Source organism: Staurois parvus, unplaced genomic scaffold (assembly GCF_062004578.1).
Source record: "Staurois parvus isolate SC_StPar_1 unplaced genomic scaffold, SC_StPar_1.0 ptg000011l, whole genome shotgun sequence".
NCBI lineage: Eukaryota > Metazoa > Chordata > Amphibia > Anura > Ranidae > Staurois > Staurois parvus.
This window is the reverse complement of record NW_028317807.1, coordinates 27130469-27155138: the sequence shown is the minus strand read 5'-3', so window position 1 is coordinate 27155138 and position 24670 is coordinate 27130469. Positions and strand designations below refer to the sequence as shown.

The window sequence follows — 24670 nt, the reverse complement described above, 5'->3', positions numbered from 1 at the left end:
CACCGCCCTCCTAAAAATGACTTGTAAACTCAATCAGGTGTAGTTAGTCACTTTCTTGTTTCAGTATTTTGTTGAACCACCTTTTGCTTTCATTACAGCCTTTAGTCTGTTGGAATATGTCTCTACTAACTTTGCACATCTAGACTTTGCAACATTTGCCCACTCTTCTTTGCAGAACTGCTCAAGTTCAGTTAAATGTGATGATGACCGTTTGTGGACTGCAGTCTTCGAGTCATTCCACAGATTTTCAGTGGGGTTTAAGTCTGGGCTCTGACTAGGCCATGCAACTTTTTCTCCTTCAACCACAGTGTGGTCATTTTTGCTGTGTGCTTTGGGTCATTGCCATGTTGGAAGGTAAACCTTCTTCCCATTGACAACTTTCTGGCAGAGGGCAGTAGATTTTCCTCAAGAATGTGACAGTATTTTGCCCCATCCATTTTTCCTTCTATCCTGACAAGCGTTCCAGTCCCTGCTGCAGAGAAACACCCACATAGCAGAAAATTACCACCTGAATGCTTTACTGTAGCAATGGTGTTATCTGGGTGGTGAGCTGTATTAGATTTCCACCAGACATATCGTTTAGTGTTGAGGCCAAATAATTAAATTTTAGGCTCATCTGACCATAAGACCTTTTTCCATGTGGCCTCAGAATCTTCAAGGTGCGTTTTGGCTAAGATCAGTTGTGAGTGCATGTGGCCTTTTTTGTGGAGTGGCTTGTTTCTTGCAACCCTCCCATACAAGCCGTATTTGTGGAAAATTTGTGATATTGTTGTCACATGCACACAATGACCAGTCTTTGTCATAAATTCCTGCAACTGCTTCAGAGCTGCTTTAGGCTTGTTGGTAGCCTCTCTGACCAGTTTTCTCCTGGCACTTTCATGCAGTTTGGAGCCATGTCCTGATCCAGGAAGGGTGTCAGGAATGGGCTCGCCTGCCGTGTGGGCTGCAGTGCCGGTGCTTGCCAGCGGGTGTGTCAGGAATGGGCTCGACTGCTGTGTGGGCTGCGGTGCTGGTGCTTGTCGGCGGGTGCTTTCGGCAGCCGGGATCTCGCTCCTGTAGTCGGGCCATCGCCTGAGGCTGATTGCAGGAGGTGTATTTGGGCAGCGCCGGGCCTGCAATCGGTGCCTTGGTGTTGTCCCATGAGCCCCTGTATCTTGTTCCTGATTGTCCTGTACTCCTGATTGCCTTGCTGCCGACCCTGCTTGATCCTGACCTTGCTGACTTCTCCTGCTCTGATCCCTGGCTCGTTTGACTACTCTTCTGGATATCCCTATTGATCTGAACTCCTGTTACCGAACCCGGCGAGTGACCCGACTACTCTTTGCCTGCTGCCTTGTACCATGCTGTCCCCACTGTTACCGACCCGGCCTGTCTGACCACGCTTGCTACTCTGCCATCCATCCGTCCTGCACGGACCTATCTGCCTTTTCAGGTCTGGCTCTTACTAGTGTATACCTCTGGCGGATCCCTCTAACACAGGTGGGTGTACTCAGGGGCCGCGACCTGATCACTGTCTGCTCCAAGTCCATCCCCACCATCAGGGGCCCTGGTGAACAAGCAGACTGGGGCTTAGACTCCACGCTCTGGGGAATCCTGTCCTGTGGATTGCTAGAGGTACCGCCAGGTGGTATCTGACAGAACCATACGGCCTGGCTGACCATTCCACCTCTCCAGCCCTGACTACGCCTGTGTTTCCGCACATACTGATATTAGTGGAAGGTTGGTTTTGTTTACTGTGAGTTTTGTATATTTGGGAGGCTAACAATAAATTATATTGTTATTACATCATTCCTGAAGCCTGTTACTTCCCTGTATCAGTCCACACATTTCTGGTCATACCCGGATCCCTGACAAAGGGTCTGTGTTGTACAAAATACTTTCCATTTCTTAAAAATAGACTTCACTGTGCTTCTAGGCATTGATAAAGCCTTTGGCATTTTTTGTATCCATCTCCTGACTTGTGCCTATCCACAACTTTATCCCGGAGATCTTTTGACAGTGCCTTGCCACCCATAGTTGATTGTGTGCTCTTTTCATGCTGAGCTAATCAAAATGACCACAGCTGATCAATGGCTTTGTGTGCCATTGAGAAGGTGATTAGCTACATCTGATTTAGTTTACAAGTCATTTTAGGAGGGGGGGGTGATCCTTTTTCCAACTCAGTGATTCTGTTTTTGATTTTTTAGCTTTTTTTCTGATATGTTGGTGTTATATCTTTTACTTGGATGTTATAAGTTGCACTGAGTAAATACAGCTGGATAAAACAAAAACGGTATCTGTCTTCATTTCAGGCTGCAAAGCAATGAAATGTAATTATTTTAAAGGGGGGTGATTCTTTTCTAGACTCACTATATAAGCTTAAGAGTACAAACAAGCAAAAGACAGGGGGGCAACTGTCCAACATTATATATACATATAATATAGGCATTACAAATATTTTTAACTGTAAGCTATATAGCACTATATAGCATGATGTGTGGAAACTCTATAAGCCTCATTCACACATGCAAATAGGGTCAGCCAGTGGATTCCCGCAGCAAGTATTAACACTGGTGTGTACAAAGCAATGGCAGGCTGACAGGACCTGTGCCTGTCTGCCACTGTTCACATGGATCCACACATCCAGTAGTTAACTATGGTTAGGGACAGATGATCAGTTCTGGATGCAATCTTTCTGTGTCAAGGGCTGCTCATCTGTCTCCTAACTGCAGGTAATCACTGGATCTGTAGATACTGTGCATGTGAACAGTGGAGGACAACTGTGGCTCCTGTCAGCCTGTCATTGCTTTGAACAGGTTGAGCGGACACAACTGTTTGCAGACTCCTGTGATTCCTGCCACAGGAATGTGCTGTCTGGCCTATTCACTAATGTGAATTAGGATTTAGAAGTGGGATTAAAAATAACAGTAATCTAAAATTATGACTTGCAGTAAATAATAAAAAATAATTATAGGGATTGTCTATAAACTTTAGCAGCAGCACAGTAACAAGATAATAACATGAAGTGCTATAGTGGCCAAGTATAATGAAACTGTGGATTTTATAAAATAATTGTCTGTTTTCACATTAATGCAGAATTTGTCATCTGAAGTTATTCTGGATCATGGAGTCACACCTGATTCCTTGGATATTCTGTATGATTCATATTGCTCTAATGGTGTTGTCAACAGAGACCAATTAAAAGGAGAATGCAGCAATGTCAAGATCAATGAGGAGGTAAGCAATGAGCATCAAATGCTATCTATAAAGTAAAGTATTTAAACATTGTACATTAAAAGCAATAAGGGCATCACTCATTACTTGTGCTATTTTGTTCCATTATACATTGCTGTGAAAAAGTATATGCCCCCTTTTTTGTTTTTTTTTGCATGTTAGTCAAACGTAAATGATTCAGATCATCAAACAAATTTTATTATTACACAAAGATAACCCAAATGAATACAAAATGCAGTTTTTAAATTATTATTTCATTTTTTAAGGGAAAAAAGCTGTCTACACCCCCACTCCCTTGCTAAATGCAAACATAGAAAAGTGACAGCAGATAAAGACCAAGTGGTCCAACGAGTTTGTCTGTTTTTTTGTGGTTTTTTTGGAGGGGGGGTGTTATGGTTTTTTAGGTTTTTTTTTGGGGGGGGGTTGTTTTGTTTTTTGTTAAATTTTTTGTCTGAGTATAGATCTATGCTTGTCCCACGTATGTTTAAAGCTATATATTGTTGACTGACTCATTGCCTCTGCTGGAAGTTTATTCCAATTCCTTTTTAATGGTGAATCTGTCACAATGATAAAGGCAATTAATAACTGCACCCCGCATACACTTTTTGTGAATCTAAAATATCATGAATACCCCAGGAGCCCCTAAACCCTAGAACAATTGGTCCTCCAACTTCCCACAATGTAATGTAGGCTCCTTTCTATATAATCTGTAGGCTATTGAACACTCAGACAGTCCTTTTATTGCCTCATAATGAGAGAGGTAGTGTAAAATCATGTAACAAACAGCTGCAGTCCTACTCAGCTGCATGTTTGAGAGCCTGAAAGACCATAACTTACATTACATTGAGATTAGGGTAACCAAAATACTACTGTTCTATAGAACCATTAGCCCTAAGAAATTCAAATAACATTACTGCCTCCTGTTATGGGGCATTTGGAAGTTTGAAAATTTTTACCTTAAAAAAGCCTTACTCATACCCAATTTCCTTTCCTCCTAAGACAACCAATGTCCCTTGTCATTTGATCAGTCTTTGTGCTACATTATGAATCTTCCAAATCTATGTTGATCATGGTTATATTTAAACATAATATTTAGATCTCTTCTAAGTAATTTTTTCAAAACCAAGAAATCACACTGTTTTCAACCTTTTTATCATAAGATCAGACTCCAATCAATACTATATTATACATCCATTAGCATAGCTTGGCTTTATAATTTTACATATGCCAACATTCAATTGCATCTGTCATTAATCTACCCACAAAGTCAATTACTAAAATTATTCTGTAATATGTCACATTCCTGCTGAGTCTTAGTAATTTCACATCATTCTGTGTTCTCCACAAAAGTTTTACTGAAGTTATCTGAATACATTAGATGGTGGTCTTATGTTGTATAACAATTTCCCCGCTATGTATAGAAAAGTTTCTGTGTGGATGTCTTAAAGTGGAGTTCCAGTCAGTTTTGTCTTTATAAAAAGTCAGCAGCTATAAAAACTGTAGCTGCTGACTTTTACTAAACACACATTCACATTTGCTGGGGTCCAGCGATGTACTCACCCACACCGTCCTTTCTCTGCCTCTTCTCTCCCCAGTACCGGCATCACAACTGTGGGCACTAGGCTGTGACAGCTTGCGGCTTCACAGCCGGGTGCCCACTGCGCATTTACCGTAGTGCTGTGCAATCTGATTGGTCCAGCAGTCTTCTGGGACCTGTGAAGGTTCTCAGGAGACTGTGGGAGGAAGGAGGGGGGGCAAACTTTGCCGTAGCAAACTGGTACACAGATTAGTCCTGTCAATTTAAGAAGGTGCTCCTAACGACAACTTATTACTGTATGTGTATAAAAGACACCTGTCCACAGAATCTCTTTCTTCCATTCAAACCTCACCAGCACGAGCAAGACCAAAGAGCTGTCAAAGGACATCAGAGACAAGATTGTAGACCTGCACAAGGCTGGAATGGGCTACAAGACCATCAGCAAGAAGCTTGATGAAAAGGAGACAACTGTTGAAGCGATTATTCGCAAATGGAAGAAATACAAAATAACCATCAATCGCCCTCGGTCTGGAGCTCCATGCAAGATTTCACCTCATGGGATAAGGATGATCAAGAGAAAAGCAAGGGATCAGCCCAGAACTACACGGGAATAGCTTTTGAATGATCTCAAGGCAGTTGGGACCACAGTCACCAAACAAACCATTGGTAACACAATACGCCACCATGGAAGGCACATGTACAGGCCCGTCTGAAATTTGACAATAAACCTCTAAATGATTCATAGAAGAGGGTTAAGAGAAAGTGATGTGGTCAGAAGAGACCAAAATTGAGCTTTTTGGCATTAACTTGACTTGCTGTGTTTGGAGGAAGAAAAATGCTGACTAGGACCCTAAGAACACCATCTCTGCAGTCAAGCACAGAGGTTGAAACATTATGCTTTGGGGCTGTTTCTCTGCTAAAGGTACAGGCCAACTTTGTCGCATTGAAGGGCCAACAGATGGGGCCATGTATTGTAAAATCTTGAATGAAAACCTTCTTCCCTCACCCAGAACACTGAAGATGAATTGTGGATAGGTCTTCCAGCATGACAATGACCCAAAACATAACGTTAAGGCAACAAAGGAGTGGCTCAAGAAGAAGCGCATTAAGATCGTGGGGTGGCCTAGCCTGTCTCCAGACCTTAATTCTATAGAAAATTTATGGAGGGAGCTGAAACTTCGAGTTGCCAAGAAATAGCCAAGAAACCCTAAGGATTTAGAGAAAATATGTAAAGAAGAGTAGACCAAAGTCCCTCCTGAGATGTGTGCAAACCTGGTAACCAACTGCAAGAAACGTCTCACCTCTGTGCTTGCCAACAAGGGTTTCTCCACCAAGTAGTAAGTAATGTTTTACCTGTGGATCAAATACTTCTTTTACTCACAGAACTGCAGCTCAATTTATAACAGTATATAACAATAAATGATACTGTGTATATGAATATGTGTTCAAATGACCAAATATATGTCAGGTTTTAATAAGATTTGTTTTTCTTTTAGATCACATTCAAAGTTAAGGTTACAGCAAAAAAGTGTCTTCCAAATCAAAGTTTCTTAATTCGTCCACTGGGATTTACAGAAAAAGTGGAAGTTAGTATCACGACTGCATGCGACTGTAATTGCAGAGATGAAATAGAGATTGAGGCCTGTAACTCGAATGGGGAGATTATATGTGGGATCTGCAGGTAAATGTATATTACATAATGGGGCTGATTTTTTAAAACTGAAGGAAAGTAGCAAGGAACTTTAAGAAGCTGCCTGTAGAGACCTATTCAATTCTGTACTGTTGTGTCAAAACAGTCTCTTAGTTGTCTGCTATAAAAACAAAATAAAAAATATCTGGCTTACTATATGGCTGCATCTAAGGTTGACAGCTGCTAAATCTAAAGCTTCCTCAGTGCTGGAATATGTTATATCTGCCCAAATAATCTCCTCAGAGACTACATATCACACTGCAGCAAAATTTAAAACTGACCTTCACTGGGACAAATGACTTTCCTCCCCTTGATTCTAACCCCTACAGTAAGAAAATCCCCCCCTTTATGTTTTCACACCCATGCTCGCCTCCCATCCTCCATTCTCGCCTAGGCGACAATGTTCCCAAATGAAAAAAGAAAAATGAAATGAAAGAAGAAACAGTCAACAGGATACCTGTTGTTAGGTTCTGTGGTCAGGTTATGGTTCAAGGTTATGTTAAGGATTAAGCATTAGTCAGATGTCAATTGTTCATTTTAGCGGGTATGTTAAGCTTTAAGGTTCAAATGAGGGTCAGCGCAGGGGTTAGGTCAAGGTAGGGGTCAGGATATACGAGACATTTTTTTTCACTTCTATCAACATCAAAAGCTGCTCTGAAAACGACCAGAATTGTGATTCTTGGTACTGTGATTACCTAGCTACATAGTTTATCGTCTGAACTAACAACAAATACTATTTTCATTTTCAGCTGTAAAAAGGGTCACGTGGGGAAGAACTGTGAGTGTGTAACTGGAGGTAAAACAAATCAGGAATTGGAACAGAGCTGTAGAAAGGACAACAGCTCAGCTGTGTGCTCTGGAGCTGGAGAGTGCATATGTGGCCAATGTACCTGCAATCCAAATGATGACCCTGCGAAAAAAATCTATGGCCAATATTGTCAGTGTGACAACTTTAACTGTGAAATGTTCAATAGTAAGGTGTGCGGTGACCAAGGTATGTGTTGTCTAATAATCATTTTTCTGATTGTCACTGTTTCCTGTACAGCGGTGTTACTCTACTGCCCCCTAGAGAGGTGACAAGAAATTACTGTATTCTTCACATAACCTCTGAACCGATATTCTAAAAGGTGTGATATGTAATTTATTCTAGAGTACAGTTAGGAACTGCAGAATACTGAGGTGCCATGAAGAGGCTTTGCAGTTTATGCATGTGTTTGCAAATGTGTGCTAACTAAACCCCAGTTTTTAACTCACACTGTTAGACAGGTTAATTCGGTTTGTTTGCAGGCTGGTTGGTAAGTTGAGCTGGGAATTTTTCTCTTTTATTGTTTGACATGCGTCGCCCATCCATGTACTCCTTGCTGTGAAGGCCAGTTATAGACTGGGGCAGTGGCCATTTTTTGTACTGTTGACTTGTTGCTGAGGGGGTGCACTGGACATCAGTGCCCTGATGATCAGTGTACATGTCCTCTCCGCGGAAAGCCGATTACTGGCTCTCCTTTCTAGCTGTCAGCGTGACAGCTCGAGAGGAGAGAAATGACGATAACCGGCATTTCCCTGTTTACATGTGATCAGCTGTGACTGAACACAACTGATCACATGACCGAGCCGACATCTTCGGCTCTTTCCGTGATCGGTGATCCGCTGTGTCCGAGGGACACAGCTCACCGCCAATCGCCGCGCGCTCCCTGAGAATGGAAGGACGTCATTTGATGTCCTCCCAGAACGAGAGAACCACCTTGCATCCGTCATATTACTATATGGCAGGCAGGAGGTGGTTAAAGGAGGGGTGGGCTCCCTCAGGTTCACCTGCCCTTGGTCTATCCATTAATTACATGGGTCACCCTTCCAGGTGCTCCTTGCTGTGAAAGACAGTTATAGACTGGAGCAGTGGGCATTTTTTGTACTGTAATGTATTTTAACCTGCTCCTGCTCAATGAGAGATTATTGTACATGGTGGACAGTTTTAACACATGCATTATTCAATCTGGTAGTATACAGTGTGTCAAAAGCAACAAAAGATAAATATGGGAAACCTCTACTGCATTTTTGTTTTACTTATACTTAAAAACATCTGAAAAAGAATGTTTTAAATATATTTATTTTGTTTACTGAGTATGGTGTAATACAATGGAAGTGGTGTAACTACGGCTATAGCAGTCCCTAAGATTGCTTTTGTGCCAGGAGGGCCCATTTCAGGGCCAATGGTTCCCCCTGCTGTCTCTGAGCCTATGAGGAGGGAGAGAGCCGCTGCTCTTGTTCACAGTGTTGGATTGAGATCAGGCTCAGGTAAGTGTAAGGGGGGACCTGCAGAGAATGCTTTAAGATAAAAAAAAAAAAAACCTTCAGCCAGGGGCGGACTGACCATTTGGAAACTCAGGCACTGCCCGAGGGCCCGGGGTCAGTAGGGGGCCCCATGAGATGCCCCTGGTACCTTTTTCATAGGCTTTTTTGAGTTTGGGCAAGGACACAGGGGCCCCATGATCCCCTATTGCCCCGGGGCCCCATGAGTTGTCAGTCCGCCCCTGCCTTCAGCCTTTACACCCACTTTAAAGAAGTTTATATTAGGGTTATTAGAGCAAACATTTAATGTTTCGAAGCTTACAAATCCTCAGGTGTTGTGGCTGCAATCATTTTTTTTTAAGATTTTTTTTTTTCCACCTTCTATTTCACCTGGTAAAGCAGACACCTTAGGAGTGCAGCTTTGTCAGTCTGAGAAAAGGGTAATGTTAGATATCCTAGCAAATTTAGGTGGACTAACAAATTGAAGCTGAACTCCAGCTAACAATTTATATTCATTTACAGAAAACAGTTCTTTTCTCCCTTTTGGAACAAAGGTTTTAAATAAATGAATAAAAGCTGACCATTATAAGCCCCTCCACCAGTAGTAAATGGTTTATTTCAACTCTCTAACTGCTATTCTGTCTGGACAGCTTGGACTGTTAGTAAGTTAAAAAATAACATACTTACTAAGTCTAGTAATTGGGAGGATCTGCTGGATCACCAAGTGAACATAAAGGAAAAAACCTTAATGCATAACTCCACTTTTGTTGAGAAAAAAAATTTGCCCTCTGTGTGATCAATGTGTATTACAAGGATTTTAACAAACTTTGTTGCAGATTCCTACCTTTTGTTATTCCGAAGAAATAGCTGTTTGTTTGTCTGTGTCCATGTCCAGAGTGGATGTGTATGGGAGTGATTTTATAAGTATCAATCAGCTGCTGCACCTGCAAGGCTCTAATGAGTAAACTGGCAAGGTCTGCATCTCTTTAGATGTGATTTCCCTTTGGGAATATCTCACCAAAAATTACTTTTTTGTTGCAGGGGATGCTCAAAATCTGACTCGTATCTTAGTACAGACTTCTGGAAAAATCAGTGTGCCAATCACACAGGCAGAAAATTACATTTTCAGGGGCTGTTCTTTACACCATCTGTGTACAGAGTGCCTCCAGTTAGTTATTGCATTGCATTGTACAGAAAATTACAGCGCTGTAGACTGAAAAGGAAAGGTAATTTTTATTAACATTCAGTAACACTGGTTGTTATTTACATTTCTGTACAGAAACCAATCAGCTTACAGGTTTTATTGCCAAAGCTTAGTTGAACAAGTTGAAGTTAAAAGCTGATTGCCTACCATGCACAGCTGCAACAGATTCTGAGTGCACCAGTTTTAGAAAATCTCCCCCAATATGTCTTGAGTCGCAATTGCATATGCTATATTGGGGGTTTTTTTATTTGCTATTTTTTTCACACAAAAGTGGAGTTACTCTTCAAAAAAAGAAAACTAATGCAACAACCACATTTAGGAATTGATGAGCTGCAATTTTTGTAATTATCTGATTAAATATGGTAATGGTTACTATTATTGCTACTTCATCTGTTTTTTTACTGACCACTAGACCACCTCTTTCAACATTTGTTTACTGTGGTGATGTAAATACTTAAGATTTATACTAATACCCTGAGATCTGAAGTCTGTAATGCATAGTTGCCAACATTTAAAAAAATATTTTAGGGACACTTTTTTTATTTGTATGTCCACAAAGCCAGTGTAGTGCCAGTGTAGTGTGTGGTGCGATCACCCCTGGGCTGGCCACACCCCCTCACATTAACAACCAATCAGCATGGGAGAAACAGCCACATGACTTCCTGTCTCTCACTGATTAGCAGTCCCAGGCAGGGGGAGGACAGAGAGGGAGGGCAGAGGATCACAGGGATCGGGAAAGAATATAGTTAACACATTGCAGTACTAGATGCCCCGACTACTGTGGCCGGCGGTCCGTGACAAAATAAAACTTGTCCATGACAAAAATCATTTTCTGTGATTCAGCCAGGGACAAAGACTGTCCGTGACAAATGTCAAAAATTTGTGAGCGTCCCAGGCAATCCGTGACTGTTGGCAACTATGGATACATTGAAAAAGACTGGGGAGCTACTGAGAACAAAGTAGTTACCTGAACCTGGATAGCATTCTGTAACACCAAGGAATACTGTTCATACCAATAGAACACAGTCTAAAAATATCACCCAATGATACTGTAGAAACGTATGCAATTTCTATACCTTTTGGTCGAACCCCTTGATGAGGGATTGTTAGATTTTAAGTAAGGTCACAGGTGCCTTCTCCTACACGAAGAGCATAATCAAATGTGCAAGCATGAAAGACAACAGAAGAAGTAACCAAAAATATTACCATACCATGGACATTTCCTATATGTCCCTCCCTAACAATGCCTGTGTTTAAGCAATCTAACTTAATCCTGTTTGATTTACAGGGACGTGTGACTGTGGCAGCTGCATATGTAATGAAGGCTATGAAGGAAGTGCTTGTCAATGTCTAAAATCCAAGAGCTGTACCAACACCAGAGGAAGCACATGCAGTGGTCGGGGAAAGTGTGAGTGTAACAAATGCACCTGTAAAGATGGTTATATCCCACCATTCTGTGAGACCTGTCCTGGCTGCCCTTCTCAGTGTCCACGTTTTGGGTAAGTGCTACTGATTGCCTTACAATGTCAGTTGATTCTGTAAATCTAACAGTGTCTGTACTGAAAATACAATATAATATTTTTTGTGAGTAATCCATTTCACTTTTTACTAGTTCAGGGAGACATTTTATCTGGACGTAGTATAAAAATGCAACTGGTTGGTGTGAACTTTATTTGGTGAAGTGGGGCAGGTATTAACCATAATTCAAATTGGTAAGGCCCCTTTCACACGGGGCGGACTCCATCAAGTGGATCCACTTGCTCAGAGGGAGATCTGTTTGCTGATCCCTGCTGAGCAGGTGGATGACAGGTCCAAGTCCACTCCGCTTGTGCAGAGTGGACACAGCCCACTTTGTTCTATGGGATGGTTGGATGTAAATCGCCTTTCCGTTTACATTCGACTGTCATCTGATCCAATCTGCTAGATGGATGGGGAACAGATCCCCCATCCATCTGTTTTTAGTGGATCGGATGCAGGCGGGGTGTACACGGACACATGTCTGTTTACATCTGCCTCCCCATAGAGAACAATGGGTGATTAGATCGGTCTGCCCTTGTGAGAGGGCCCTAAAGGATTGGATTACCCAACTGAGACCACACCCTCAAAGGTCTTATAGCCGTGAGAAGGCCAAAGCAAAACTAAGCAATTTATCTCTGCAGGGGGTAGATTATGATAACTGTGATATTGTCACCCAACCAAGCTGGCTTTTACATAGGAATAAAGGCAGAATGGAGCTAGGCCAAGAAACAGGCATGTCTGACATTAGGCGATGACTACAGCAGGTAGAACGGTGGATTTCTACCTTTTTAATTTGTTGCATATGCACTGTTGCTCTAGAGCCTGTTTATAGCCACCTCCTGTATGCATGCATTCACTTAAGCAAATGCTGCATGTCATTTCTAAGGGCAAATTTCCTGATGATGACAACAGGGTATTGTGCCTGTATAATGTGCATGGGCATGACCGTTTGTAGTCCTCTTTTGAGGATTGTGTGAGAGGGTGAACAACGAAAGAGTACAATTGGGAGACAGGGACAGAGCGCTGTTACTCTATTACAGGAAGTGTCTAAAGAAGGACTTTTATAACAGGATCACTTTTTAAATGAAAGCTGCAGAATTAAAAATGCTGAAAATATTGAAAATAATTTTCCTAGTCATACATTACAGGACAGAGGATAGTATCCTGAAAAACTTCTTAGTAGTGTCCATAAGAAAATAGACATCTTCTCTGCTCTGAGAGAAGCAAAACTTTTTTTTCTTTTTATCAAGACATATTTTCTTCTAGCAAAATTCTTCAGTTGATGCAGAGCCACTGGGGCTCATGTTTACAGTTTCTAATTTGGTTACTCCTTGGCTTTTCCCTTGGGGATGGTACGCAGACCCTGCAAGAAAAAAAGAGTCAGGGAAAACCTGTAGTGTCACCCTCTGGACACTAGATCCTGCATTTGGCACTTACCTAGGCAAATTGTGTAATTTGCTAAGTTAGCCGCAGAGTGCTCTACAGGTCCAGGGCCATGGTCCACCCGTCTGGAGGAACCCTAACCCTAAAGACTCCTTAGGAGGGATGCCCACTGGAGACAAGAAAAGGCTGTTGAGAGGGGGCATGTTCCAATTGGTCCAACCTGGCACTTTCCAGTCTGTGTGTACTGTTGGGGCTGCAGGGCACATTTCAATCCATCGTTGCCGTAAGTTGGGGCATAGCCTAGCTTTGGTTGCACCCCCACAGGGTTTAATTCTGAAGTTCCTACCAGCAGCACTTTTACAGCCGTGAAGTGATGGTGAGAATGGAATGAAGGGCACCTTTATATTTAGAGTCCAGTACCAACTCTACTGTTCAGGGTTCAGTTTTAAACAGTAGCTGCTCTATGAGGTCTGCAAACACCTGGTTTGTGTTCCCCACTGTGCCTGTGTGCATTGCTCCCTGGTATGCACATGAACTCTCTTTACCTTCTCGTACCCCATTTCTCTCAGGCCTTCAGCTTCACAGTGAAGCATGGAATTCAGGTACACCATAAGTCCTGGACCATGAAGTTCTCTGAGCCCATTAAGTCCTCCTCACATGAGGGGATGCCCTCACTTGTTAGAGTTGGGGAATGTCTGTTGACTTTCATGGCCATCTGCACAGAGGACATTTTGAGCTTTGGGTCCAGAAAGTGGTATACAAGCTCTACAATCTCCAATTTCAGGCCCAGTCTCTACCCCCTCCCCCCTTTCATGCTGTCAACCTTACCAGCATGCCCAAAAAGATTGGCAGACCTTCACATCACTCTGGTGCAGCTCCTATCTGAAGGAATCCTAATCATTGTCCTGGAAAACCAGAGGTTTTAAAGTTTCTATTCAAACCTGTTCACCATCCTGAAGGCAATATGGGGCATTCTACCCATGCTGAATCTGAAGGTTCTCAACACCTTTCTCCAGGTGAAATCATTCCACAGGTTTGTTATTGCTTACCTTCAACCTAGAGACCTTCTGGCTTCTGTGGACATTGAGGATGCCTACTTATATATCTCCATATTCCTGATACCTCAACATTACCTTTGTTTTGCTGTGGGCACACACATTACCACTTTTTTGCCTTTCCCTTTGGTCTGTCCCCTGCACCTCAGGTCTCACCAAGGTTTTCCTATTCTTTCACTTATTCGTTCTCTGCACATCCCTATAGTAGCATATCTGTATGACCTTTTTCTGGAGGAATGTTAAACTCAGGCTATATCAGCCAGTGTTCAATGGACAGAGCTTCTGAATCTCAAGAAATCAGTGCTGCAACCATCTCATCACTTGAGGATTGTGGACCTGATTTTAAACATGGCCCTGTCCTAGAATTGTCTTGCTCTTCTGTCTGATGGGTGGATCTACCACCTTGCTTCTTAGTTACTGGCTTTTACAGGCTTGGCAACTTAAGCCTAGATCCTGCGGGACAGGGGTCTATCAGATGTTGTCATAGCTTATGCTCTTGAAAGCTAAGAAATTCACTTCTTGCAAGAATGCCATCACATTTGAAAAGCATATTTTACTTGGTTCAAGACAAGGAACTTCCATCCATGGGAAGTTCTCCATGGGATAAATCCTGTCTTTTCCCCAGTTTGGCCATTGGTCTAGAGTCAAATCTCATCCTTAACCATTGTTTTTCACAGACCATATGCCTCTCACTCCCTATTGAAGGCCTTGTACAGGGTGTTGCTCACAATACGTTTAACGTGTACTTTGTGGCATATCAACCTGGTTTGTCAACTCTTCATATACTGCCCTTTGAACCTATGAAGGATATTCCTTTGGCTGTGCATCCTTGTACCTTGCCTTTCTCATCACCTTCACTTCTGTGAGGCGACTCTGAGTTTTCGCCCTTCACCTGTAAAGAACCTTTCATTGTGCTACACTAGGACATTGTTCTACAATCTCTCCGTCCTGCTTCTAAACATCTGAGGAGATTCCCTGCAAGCTTTTCAAGTTCATCTGTCAGCTACAGCTCCGGTTAGATAGCCTAACTCTCTGTTTGTTGTTCCTGTGGGTCACCATAAGGGACAGCCTACTCCTCATTCTGCTATTGCTAGCTACTTTTTCAAGCTTATAGCCTCCAGGTCAAACTTCTCCATCAGTGATTCTCTTGGCAATCAAACCTGAATTCCAGGCTGATAAAACAGACATGCAGGTATGTGCTTATAAAGAAATCATTAAATGTATGTATTAACCAAAATAACTAATGGAAGTGCCACAATTTTCCTTGACATCAAACACTTCCTGTACAACCTGTACAACAGAGCACACACTGGGGGCAGGAAGGGACAGCACAAGGAGCCAATCAATTCTGCTTCAGTGCAAATACTAACAAGAAGCATGCTGACAGTAGCAGAATGGAAGAGAGATGAGCTCCACGGCTTCTCTTTCAGACTGCATGCACACTAGCATTTTTTAAGCTCCTTGAAGCTAATAGCATTATCCTATGTGTCCATGCAAATTATTTTGTTAGAAGCATTTTTCAAGCTTCAGTCTTTAGGAGCAGAAAAAAAATTGTTTTTGCAGAGTTTTTGGGATCGTTTTCCCAGCAGAAAAAAAATGCTGAGCGCTCCTAAATGCTTCTAGATGCTAATAAAATGCTCCTAACAGCTTTTTTCCATCTTTTTTTATCTCTTCGTGTACTGTAAAAATGCTATTAAAATGTTAATGCTCCTAAGTGCTACTAAAATGTCAGCACAGAAATGTTATTATCAGCAGTAGAGCCACCAAGCTGGCTGTGTGCTCGGGCAGGGATGTGTAAATATCAGGAACGAATGGACAAATACAAATCCTTTAGCAGGTAAATCCCCTCCGATATATGTTTGTCTGTTGTGTAATAGCTGTTTGCCTGAAATTTAGCTTCAAGGTATTCAAAGCATTAAATTAGTATTTATCTTTTTTAACTTTATAAACCAGACCTTGTGTTGAATGCCACATAAAGCAAAAGGAACAGAGCTCCAAGAATTGTACATATGTTTGCCGTGGTGTAACTGCCGAAAAAGTGGACCAGCTAACAGAAGAGACATTCTGCAGAGAGAAGGATTCTGAGAACTGCTGGATGCAATATGTGTTACATGAAAACGATGGGGAAGATCTATACACCATAAAGTATACCCTAAAAAGAGGTAAGCAGCAGCAGAAAATATTTCACTGAGTGCAGTATGAGTGGGGATTTCAGCATGTAGGTCACTGGCATCTCATATACATTTTCATCCAGCCCCCAGTTGCTTTATTAAGTATACAGTATATAACTAGTGGTACTATTATTTTCACCGGTTGGGAAATGAGCTCACTTCAAATTAAAGTATAACCCCAGCAAAAGCTTTTATTTTTAGTATTGAACGAGTGAATAGGATTTTGTTTCTATTGCTGTCTTCCCACTGGGAAAAACTAATCTCATTCTGGGAGAAAATGGGAACTCCAAAAATGAAAAAGTTGTAATCAGGGCAGGAATAGGAGATAAATGTTCCAATGAGGATCCCTGTTCTGGTGAGAGCTATCGGAAGTGGCATTTCTCCACATTTTGATATTTCCATTTATATCCTGTTGTGAGACATTAAGTGAAAGGGCTCTCTGCAGCCATCTCTTTTCTTCATTACTGACTTAATATGTCTTGTTCTATGCTGTGAGAAGGTGGCCATAATGTTGAAGAGAATAGCTTTGCTTTCTCTAGTAAAAGTTGCACCCCTAATGACTGGTTATCTAATGATGTGTGAGGTAATATTAAAAAAACAGAATGCGAGAGACATACATTACAGATCCAAAGACTGCATGGAGCAGAAGCAGGGATATGCATGTATTACAGGTCCTCAAGTACAGATTCCTCTCCAGCAAGGAAAACAGTGAGCAGTACAGTAGCAACATCACCAAATGTATCTGCACATCTTGTGAGCCTAGCAGTCAGAAGCAACTCATACATAGCCAAAAGACTGCAAGCACAGGATTGCCTAGGCATACTCTTATGCCAGGAAGTGCACTGCTGTTTTTCAGGAGGAAATGAAGAAAAAAGATACATGTTTTAGGGTATTGGTTAGCCACAATTACCTTTTTGAGATACTCCCTATAAGAGAGCAAATTTTAACTTTTTGAATTCAGGTCCACTTTAGTGCCTTCCTTCTCACTTGCCTTACTTGTACTAAAAAAGGGAAGCGTGGCCAAAACTTTTTTTGGTGAATATGTCACAGAATTCAAGGAAATAAATGTGTGAGGATCTTCACAAAATAAGTTTACAAATTGTAGGATTGTTCAGAGTAATAGGAGTAGACTAGAAATTAGAGATGCACCGATATATTGGCGGCTGAAATATATCCGCCGCAAATCGTGTTATCGGCATTTTGCTGATAGGAAGAAAGGTTCCGATACATGCAAAGTAGCGTCTCAGACTTTTTCTTCAATAACACCCCCTAGTGACTTCAATGCAAAACCACGTCTCATGGACTTTCATGCAAAGTCACATTTCATAGACTTTCATGCAAAAACACCCCCTAGTGACATCAATGCAAAATCACGTCTCATAGACTTTCATGCAAAGTCGACTCTCCATTGACTTCAATGCAAAAACGCCCCCTAGTGACTTCAATTACCAGCCACATTAATTAAATTTAAAAAAAATTTAATAAAAACAAAGTGATTCAAAAGGCTTTTTTAAAAAAAAGTAATAACAAACATGTCTATACTAACCTGCTGTGTGCAGTGGTTTTGCACAGAGCAGCCCGGATCCTCCTCTTCTAGGATCCCCTGCCAGCGCTCCTGGCCCCTCCCTTCTGTCGGGTGCCCCCACAGCAAGCAGCTTGCTATGGTGACACCTGCTGCTCCGTGTATCCATTCACACACAGAGCTGTAGCTTGGCCTTGCCCCCTCTCTCTTCTCATTGGCTCACTGGCTGTGATTGACAGCAGTGAGAGCCAATGGCTCCTGCTTTTGTTTTAGCCAATGAGGAGTGGGAGTCCCAGGATAGCTGAGACTCCAGTGCACATCACTGGTTCGAGAGGGGGCTTAGGTAAGTATTAGGGGGGCTGGTGGGGATGCTGCACAGAGGAGGTTTTTTATCTTCATGCATAGAATGCATGAAGGTAAAAAAACCTTGAGCCTTTATAACCACTTTAAAGACTTTCACTTCGGTTTTCAGTCAAGTGCATCCTGAAATTTCAGTTTTGGTTTCGGCACCAGAATTTTCATTTTGGTGCACCACTACTAGAAATAATTGGCTATACATGTGGACATGAGTATATGTTTTTAAGTTTTGACCACAGATACACTAATTAAAGTGGGATGTGAACATTTTTTAACATAATAAGGATCTCATGGGTTTGGGTTTTTTTGGGATAAACAAGGTTTAGCCACATTGGAGAGAGAAACCACATCGATTTTTGAGCTAAACACACTACAACTAGGAGGTCTGAATATTTATATAGGTTTAAATTGTTTTATTTTTAATTTTGTTTTATTTTTAATTACTAGAATTGATTCTATATACATTTTACAGGACAGAGAAAAATAATCAATTTAAACTACTTCTTATTTAGTTATGTTTGTGGCCACCATAGGCAGTGGAATTTATTGGTGATTGTATGACATTTGATAAAGAGGTATATACTATATATAAACCCTGACAGCAAGATGCATTTGCCCACTTCAGATGATGAAATGCATTGGAAAGGGCAAAGTACTATGACATCACCATACACGTAAAGGTGACCGCATGCACTAACACAGGATTAAAGAAGTTGTGTGGCACCCTATAGAAAAGTGAATGTTGATCATTCCTAGTGCTGGCTGAAGCATTGCCTTTAAGTATATTGTTTTATTCTTTGAGTTTTAAATAAAGATATGGTTTTAAGGTATAAGCTTCTTCTTTCTGTGTTTTCTCTGAATGTGATATGTTGGGTAATTAAAGGAGAACCTCTGTGTACTGGGGATTATTAAGTCAGTGCTGTTTAACAATTTTTGTACAAGAGGTTAGACAAATCTGGTGAGCAATTTGATTCACGCGGGAATTTGCACTCTATTGTGCAAACAGTGGGATATATGTAATGGTCACTGACAGATTATATGGACTGAAATTAACTATATGAATTTTCATGTTTTGTCCTTATAGCAGGACTTTGTGAATTTAATGTGCTGTTCATAAGACCTGATAGGATATTTGATGATTTTGTATGAAACTACAGTTTTGTTTCTACTTTAATAAACTTTGTTCCTTAAATGCATTTGACGCATTTTTTGTGCTATTTTATTTGTTGAAATGATTCACGCTTATCTTTAGCTTTAAGAGATATATTACAGCTGAAATTTATGTTAGATAGGGAGGGGGTTAGTGAGGGTAGTGCAGAGGTCCTTATCCTTAGCTTTTTTATTACTTATCTGTAATGTCTAACTCCAGCAGAGAAAAATCAGGTCTCCGGGTTGGCTGTACTGTCTTGCAGCTCTGTGTAAAGCTCCAGAACTGGACAGACAGAAATACAAATCCTTTGGTTTTGAAACAGTGCCTATAAATATATTTCATCTATTTAATTGTTTGCCTGGTCTTGAGTGCTTTACACAACATCTTGCCCTTTTAATGAGACTATGTGATTTAAACTTTACTTTCCTTCAAAGAGTGTCCTGAAGCCCCCAACATATTTGCCATTGTGGGAGGAACCATTGGAGGTGTGCTTCTTATTGGTGTGATCTGTCTTCTTATCTGGAAACTTGTAACTGAAGTAAATGATAGAAGGGAGTACCGGCGATTTGAGATGGAGCAACAAAAGGCCAAATGGAACAAGGTAAGACGTTTTATATCTGCGTGTATCATTTAAATGGTTTTATTGCTATATTTTTTTCTTAGACTTAACTTAGGTACATTTATTATGGTAAGACTCATGGTAACTGTGTGAGTCTGTAATTGGGTCAGGATTACTGCAAGTAGGGCTGAGTGACTCTATTGCTCCCACCTGGTCCTCCAGCACCAGGTCGGTGACTCTATTGCCCCCACCTGGTGCTGGAGGACCATGATAGCTTTCAGAAGCCAGTGGGTGGAGGGGGTAGAGACCTAAATCTGCATGTTTATGGGAGTTCAACCAATCCAAGGCTCGGAGGCCCTGGTAATGTGGTAAGGCTCAATCATACATATGGGAGAGTCATGCCTGCAGGGGAGTTGGGTAGAAGACAGAGTGCTGAGGAGGCTGTTGGTGGCCTGGGAGGGGTCCCCTAGGTCTAGGAGGGTTACATATAGGGTTACTAGGGTTTAGTAGAGACACAGCTTGGAATCCCCTTGCGGGCACAGATGCAGAGGGTTCTATATATTATTCAAATCTCAATGTAACATATCCATATTCTCTTTTTCTAAGAGAATAGGTTCAGGAACTCACCTTCCCCGGCCAACTCCCTGCCCCCAGCCAAACCTGAGAAGAGAAGTACTGTGGCACCAAATGGTGAAAGGTTAACACTTAGAACTGCATATCACACAAGGTGCATGGTTCAGGAAAGTGCAGCACACAAAATACAAGACTCAGGACTGTGTATTGTGTAGTGGTGAGATGTGCATGTCTCACAGGGCACAGAAAAAAAGAAATCAGCAAAAGGGACAGTACTTACATTCAATGCAAAGTGTCCCTTGTGTGGTGGTAAAGCGTATGTAATATGCAGTCCAGCAAACAGAATGCAAGGCTCAGGAGTATGTAACGCAAAACCTAATGTACAGAGTACAGCATTTAGGAATACCATTCAGAGGCATTTAGTATCTAACATACAAATGACGACTGTAGAAAGATATGCAAAATACAACAAAGTATACATACAGTCATGGCCGAAATTGTTGGCACCCTTGATATTTCTCCAGGAAATCATGTATTTCTCACGAAACGTATTGCATTAACACATGTTTTGCTATACACATGTTTATTCCCTTTGTGTGTATTGGGACAAAACAAAAAAAGGGAGGAAAGAAAGCAAATTCGACATAATGTCACACAAACCTCCAAAAATGGGCTGGACAAAAGTATTGGCACCCTTTCACAACTGCGGATAAATAAGAATGTTACAAGCATGTGATGCTCCTGTAAACTCACCTGGGGCAAGTAACAGGTGTGGGCAATATAGAAATCACACCTGAAAGCAGATAAAAAGGAGAGACGTTCACTTAACCTTTGCATTGTGTGTCTGTCTGTGCCACACTAAGCATGGACAACAGAAAGAGGAGACGAGAACTGTCTGAGGACCTGAGAACCAAAATTGTGGCAAAATATCAACAATCTCAAGGTTACAAGTCCATCTCCAGAGAACTAGATTTGCCTTTGTCCACAGTGCGCAACATTATCAAGAAGTTTGCAACCCATGGCACTGTAGCTAATCTCCCTGGTCGTGGACGGATGAGGAAAATTGATGAAAGATTGCAACGCAGAATAGTCCGGATGGTGGATAAGCAGCCCCAAACATGTTCCAAAGACATTCAAGCTGTCCTGCAGGCTCAGGGAGCATCAGTGTCAGCGCGAACTATCCGTCGACATTTAAATGAAATGAAACGCTATGGCAGGAGACCCAGGAGGACCCCACTGCTGACACAGAGACATAAAAAAGCAAGACTACAGTTTGCCAAAATGTACTTGAGTAAGCCAAAAGCGTTCTGGGAAAACGTCTTGTGGACAGATGAGACCAAGATAGAGCTTTTCGGTAAAGCACATCATTCTACTGTTTACCGAAAACGGAATGAGGCCTACAAAGAACAAAACACAGTACCTACGGTAAAATATGGTGGAGGTTCAATGATGTTTTGGGGTTGTTTTGCTGCCTCTGGCACTGGGTGCCTTGACTGTGTGCAAGGCATCATGAAATCTGAGGATTACCAAAGGATTTTGGGTCGCACTGTAGGGCCCAGTGTCAGAAAGCTGGGTTTGCGTCCAAGATCCTGGGTCTTCCAGCAGGACAATGACCCCAAACATACGTCAAAAAGCACTCAGAAATGGATGGCAAAGAAGCGCTGGAGAGTTCTGAAGTGGCCAGCAATGAGCCCAGATCTAAATCCCATTGAACACCTGTGGAGAGATCTTAAAATTGCTGTTGGGAAAAGGTGTCCTTCCAATAAGAGAGACCTGGAGCTGTTTGCAAAGGAAGAGTGGTCCAAAATTCCGGGTGAGAGGTGTCAGAAGCTTATTGATGGTTATAGGAAGCGACTGATTTCAGTTATGTTTTCCAAAGGGTGTGCAACCAAATATTAAGTTAAGGGTGCCAATACTTTTGTCCAGCCCATTTTTGGGGTTTTGTGTGACATTATGTCATATTTGCTTTTCTGCCTCTGTTTTATATTTGTTCCAATACATACAAAGGGAATAAACATGTGTATAGCAAAACATGTGTTAATGCAATACCTTTTTTGTGTGAAATACTTGATTTTCAGGAAAAATATCAAGGGTGCCAACAATTTCGGCCATGACTGTATATTGATTCTGAGTATGTAATGTACAGGGTATGTTACAAAATTCTTACTACTGCACCCTGCATGCTGTGCCATGCATTACATACTCTTGGTCACTGAACTCTGCAAAAATCCCCTTCCCTCAAGTATCTCCCCCCAAATCCCAAAGAAACCATCAAATGCTCACCTCTTATCTCTTTGATTACCTCTGCATCCCCCATCCACAGCTCACCTTTGCAACCCCCATCCACTGTTTGCCTATGTATCCCCCATCCACAGGACACCTCTTCTTTCCCCTATCCACAGCTCAACTCCACACCCCTGAGAAAACCCCTTCTCCTCTCCTGAAGACACCTGGGATGTATAAGATCATTTACCTAGGCATGGAAACCAGGTAGTAAGTGAAGAAATGTAAAAAGCTTTAAAATAAGTAAATACAATGTACCTTCCTATCTATTTAGTAATGCTAGCAGCATAAGGATTAAAAATAGTCCACATTGATTGAGAGAGTGAAGTTCCACTTGAATTAATGCCTCAGATAAAATAGAAGCTAGTTTGTTTTTAATTTGGAAAAATCTTATAAAAGTCATACCTAAACCATTTGTGTTTATATTGTTCTTAGAGTATCAACCCAATATTTACCAATGCAACCACCACTGTGAAGAATCCACACTTTGATGGTGAAGAATGATTTTGAAGCCAAGAGCAAGCACAGGAGAGAAAACTAGCCACCAGTTTCTTCTTTGACATTCATGATTAAGATTTGTAAAATTGAAGAATGGTAAAATATGCTTCACTCAACTTTACTTTGGAGAACATGAAAATCCCAAAAAGAAATTGTAATAATTTGAAAAACAAGGACAAGTATCACTGCAGTCTGTTACTCAAGTGCAATATTAATACATTCTTGCTTCTATGAAAATCATTGAGGTCCTGTTCACATAAGGCAGCTTGAAATCGTGGCAGAATCAGTGCAATTCTGCCCGTGATTCCAAATCACGGCAGGACGTTCTTTGGGTTCATTTATTCTAAATGGTATCACAAATGTGGTTGGATTCTGCTGCAATTGTCGGAGCTTCTTTTTGGTGACAAACTCGCATGGCGCAGCCCATTGATGAGAACAGGCTGCCCAATTTGCACTGTGCGTTTCTGTGTGTAAATCGCACTTATAAAATCGTGAGTGGGAATTCTTGTTCCCACCATGTGAGGTCTTAATGAGGCCTAAATCTGCACAGTTCTGGAAGGGTTATACAGTTCCTTGAAAAAGTATTCATACCCCTTGAAATATTCCAGATTTTGTCATGTTACAACCAAAAACGTAAATGTATTTTATTGGGATTTTATGTGATAGATCAACACAAAGTTGCACATAATTTTGAAGTGGAAGGAAAATGATAAATGGTTTTCAAAATTTTTTGCAAATAAATATCTGAAAAGAACCACCTTTCACTGCAATTACAGCTGCAAGTCTTTTTGAGGATGTCTCTACCAGCTTTGCACATCTAGAGAGTGACATTTTTGCCCATTCTTCTTTGCAAAATAGCTCATGCTCTGTCAGATCAGATGGAGAGCGTCTGTAAACAGCAATTTTCAAGTCTTGCCTCACATTCTCAATTGGATTTAGGTTTGGATTTTGACTGGGCCATTCTAACACATGAATATGCTCTAACATGACTAACAATAATGTAAACCAATCCATTGTAGCTCTGACTGTATGTTTAGGGTCCTTGTCCTGCTGGAAGGTGAACCTCCACCCCAGTCTCAAGTCTTGCAGACTCTAACAGGTTTTCTTCTAAGATTGCCCTGTATTTGGCTCCATCCATCTTCCTATCAACTCTGACCAGCTTCCCTGTCCCTGCTAAAGAAAAGCATCCCCACAACATGATGCTGCCACCACCATGTTCATGGTGGGATGGTGTGTTCAGGGTGATGTGCAGTAGTTTTTCACCACGAGTTTTGCCTCAAGTTTAAAAGGTTTGCTGTGTTACCCACATGGTTTCTCGCAAACTGCAAATGGGACTTCTTATGGCTTTCTTTCAACAATGGCTTTCTTCTTGCCACTCTTCCATAAAGGCCAGATTTGTAGAGTGCACAATAATAGTTGTCTTGTGGACAGATTGTCCCACCTGAGCTGTGGATCTCTGCAGCTCCTCCAGAGTTACCATGGGCCTCTTGGCTGCTTTACTGATTAGTGCTCTCTATGCCCAGCCTTTCCGTTTAGGTGGATGGCCATGTCTTGGTAGGTTTGCAGTTGTGACATACTCTTTCCATTTTCAGATGATGGATTGGATAGTGCACTGTGAGATGTTCAAAACCTGGGATTTTTTTTTATAACCTAACCCTGCTTTAAACTTCTCCA

At 41.5% G+C, this 24670-nt stretch overlaps 1 protein-coding gene across 1 annotated transcript in view; it reads left to right on the top strand.

The window, feature by feature from the left end:
- Positions 1–23618, top strand: part of ITGB2 (integrin subunit beta 2) — a 109337-nt gene extending 85719 nt beyond the window's left edge. The window contains exons 11-17 of the mRNA XM_089671895.1: positions 3076–3216; positions 6247–6431; positions 7190–7434; positions 11216–11426; positions 15837–16045; positions 19518–19684; positions 22934–23618. Of these exons, the coding sequence (XP_089528021.1) occupies positions 3076–3216; positions 6247–6431; positions 7190–7434; positions 11216–11426; positions 15837–16045; positions 19518–19684; positions 22934–23002 (1227 nt within the window). The 3' untranslated portion in view covers positions 23003–23618. The remainder of the gene's footprint in view (positions 1–3075; positions 3217–6246; positions 6432–7189; positions 7435–11215; positions 11427–15836; positions 16046–19517; positions 19685–22933) is intronic.
- Positions 23619–24670: the final 1052 nt, after the last annotated feature.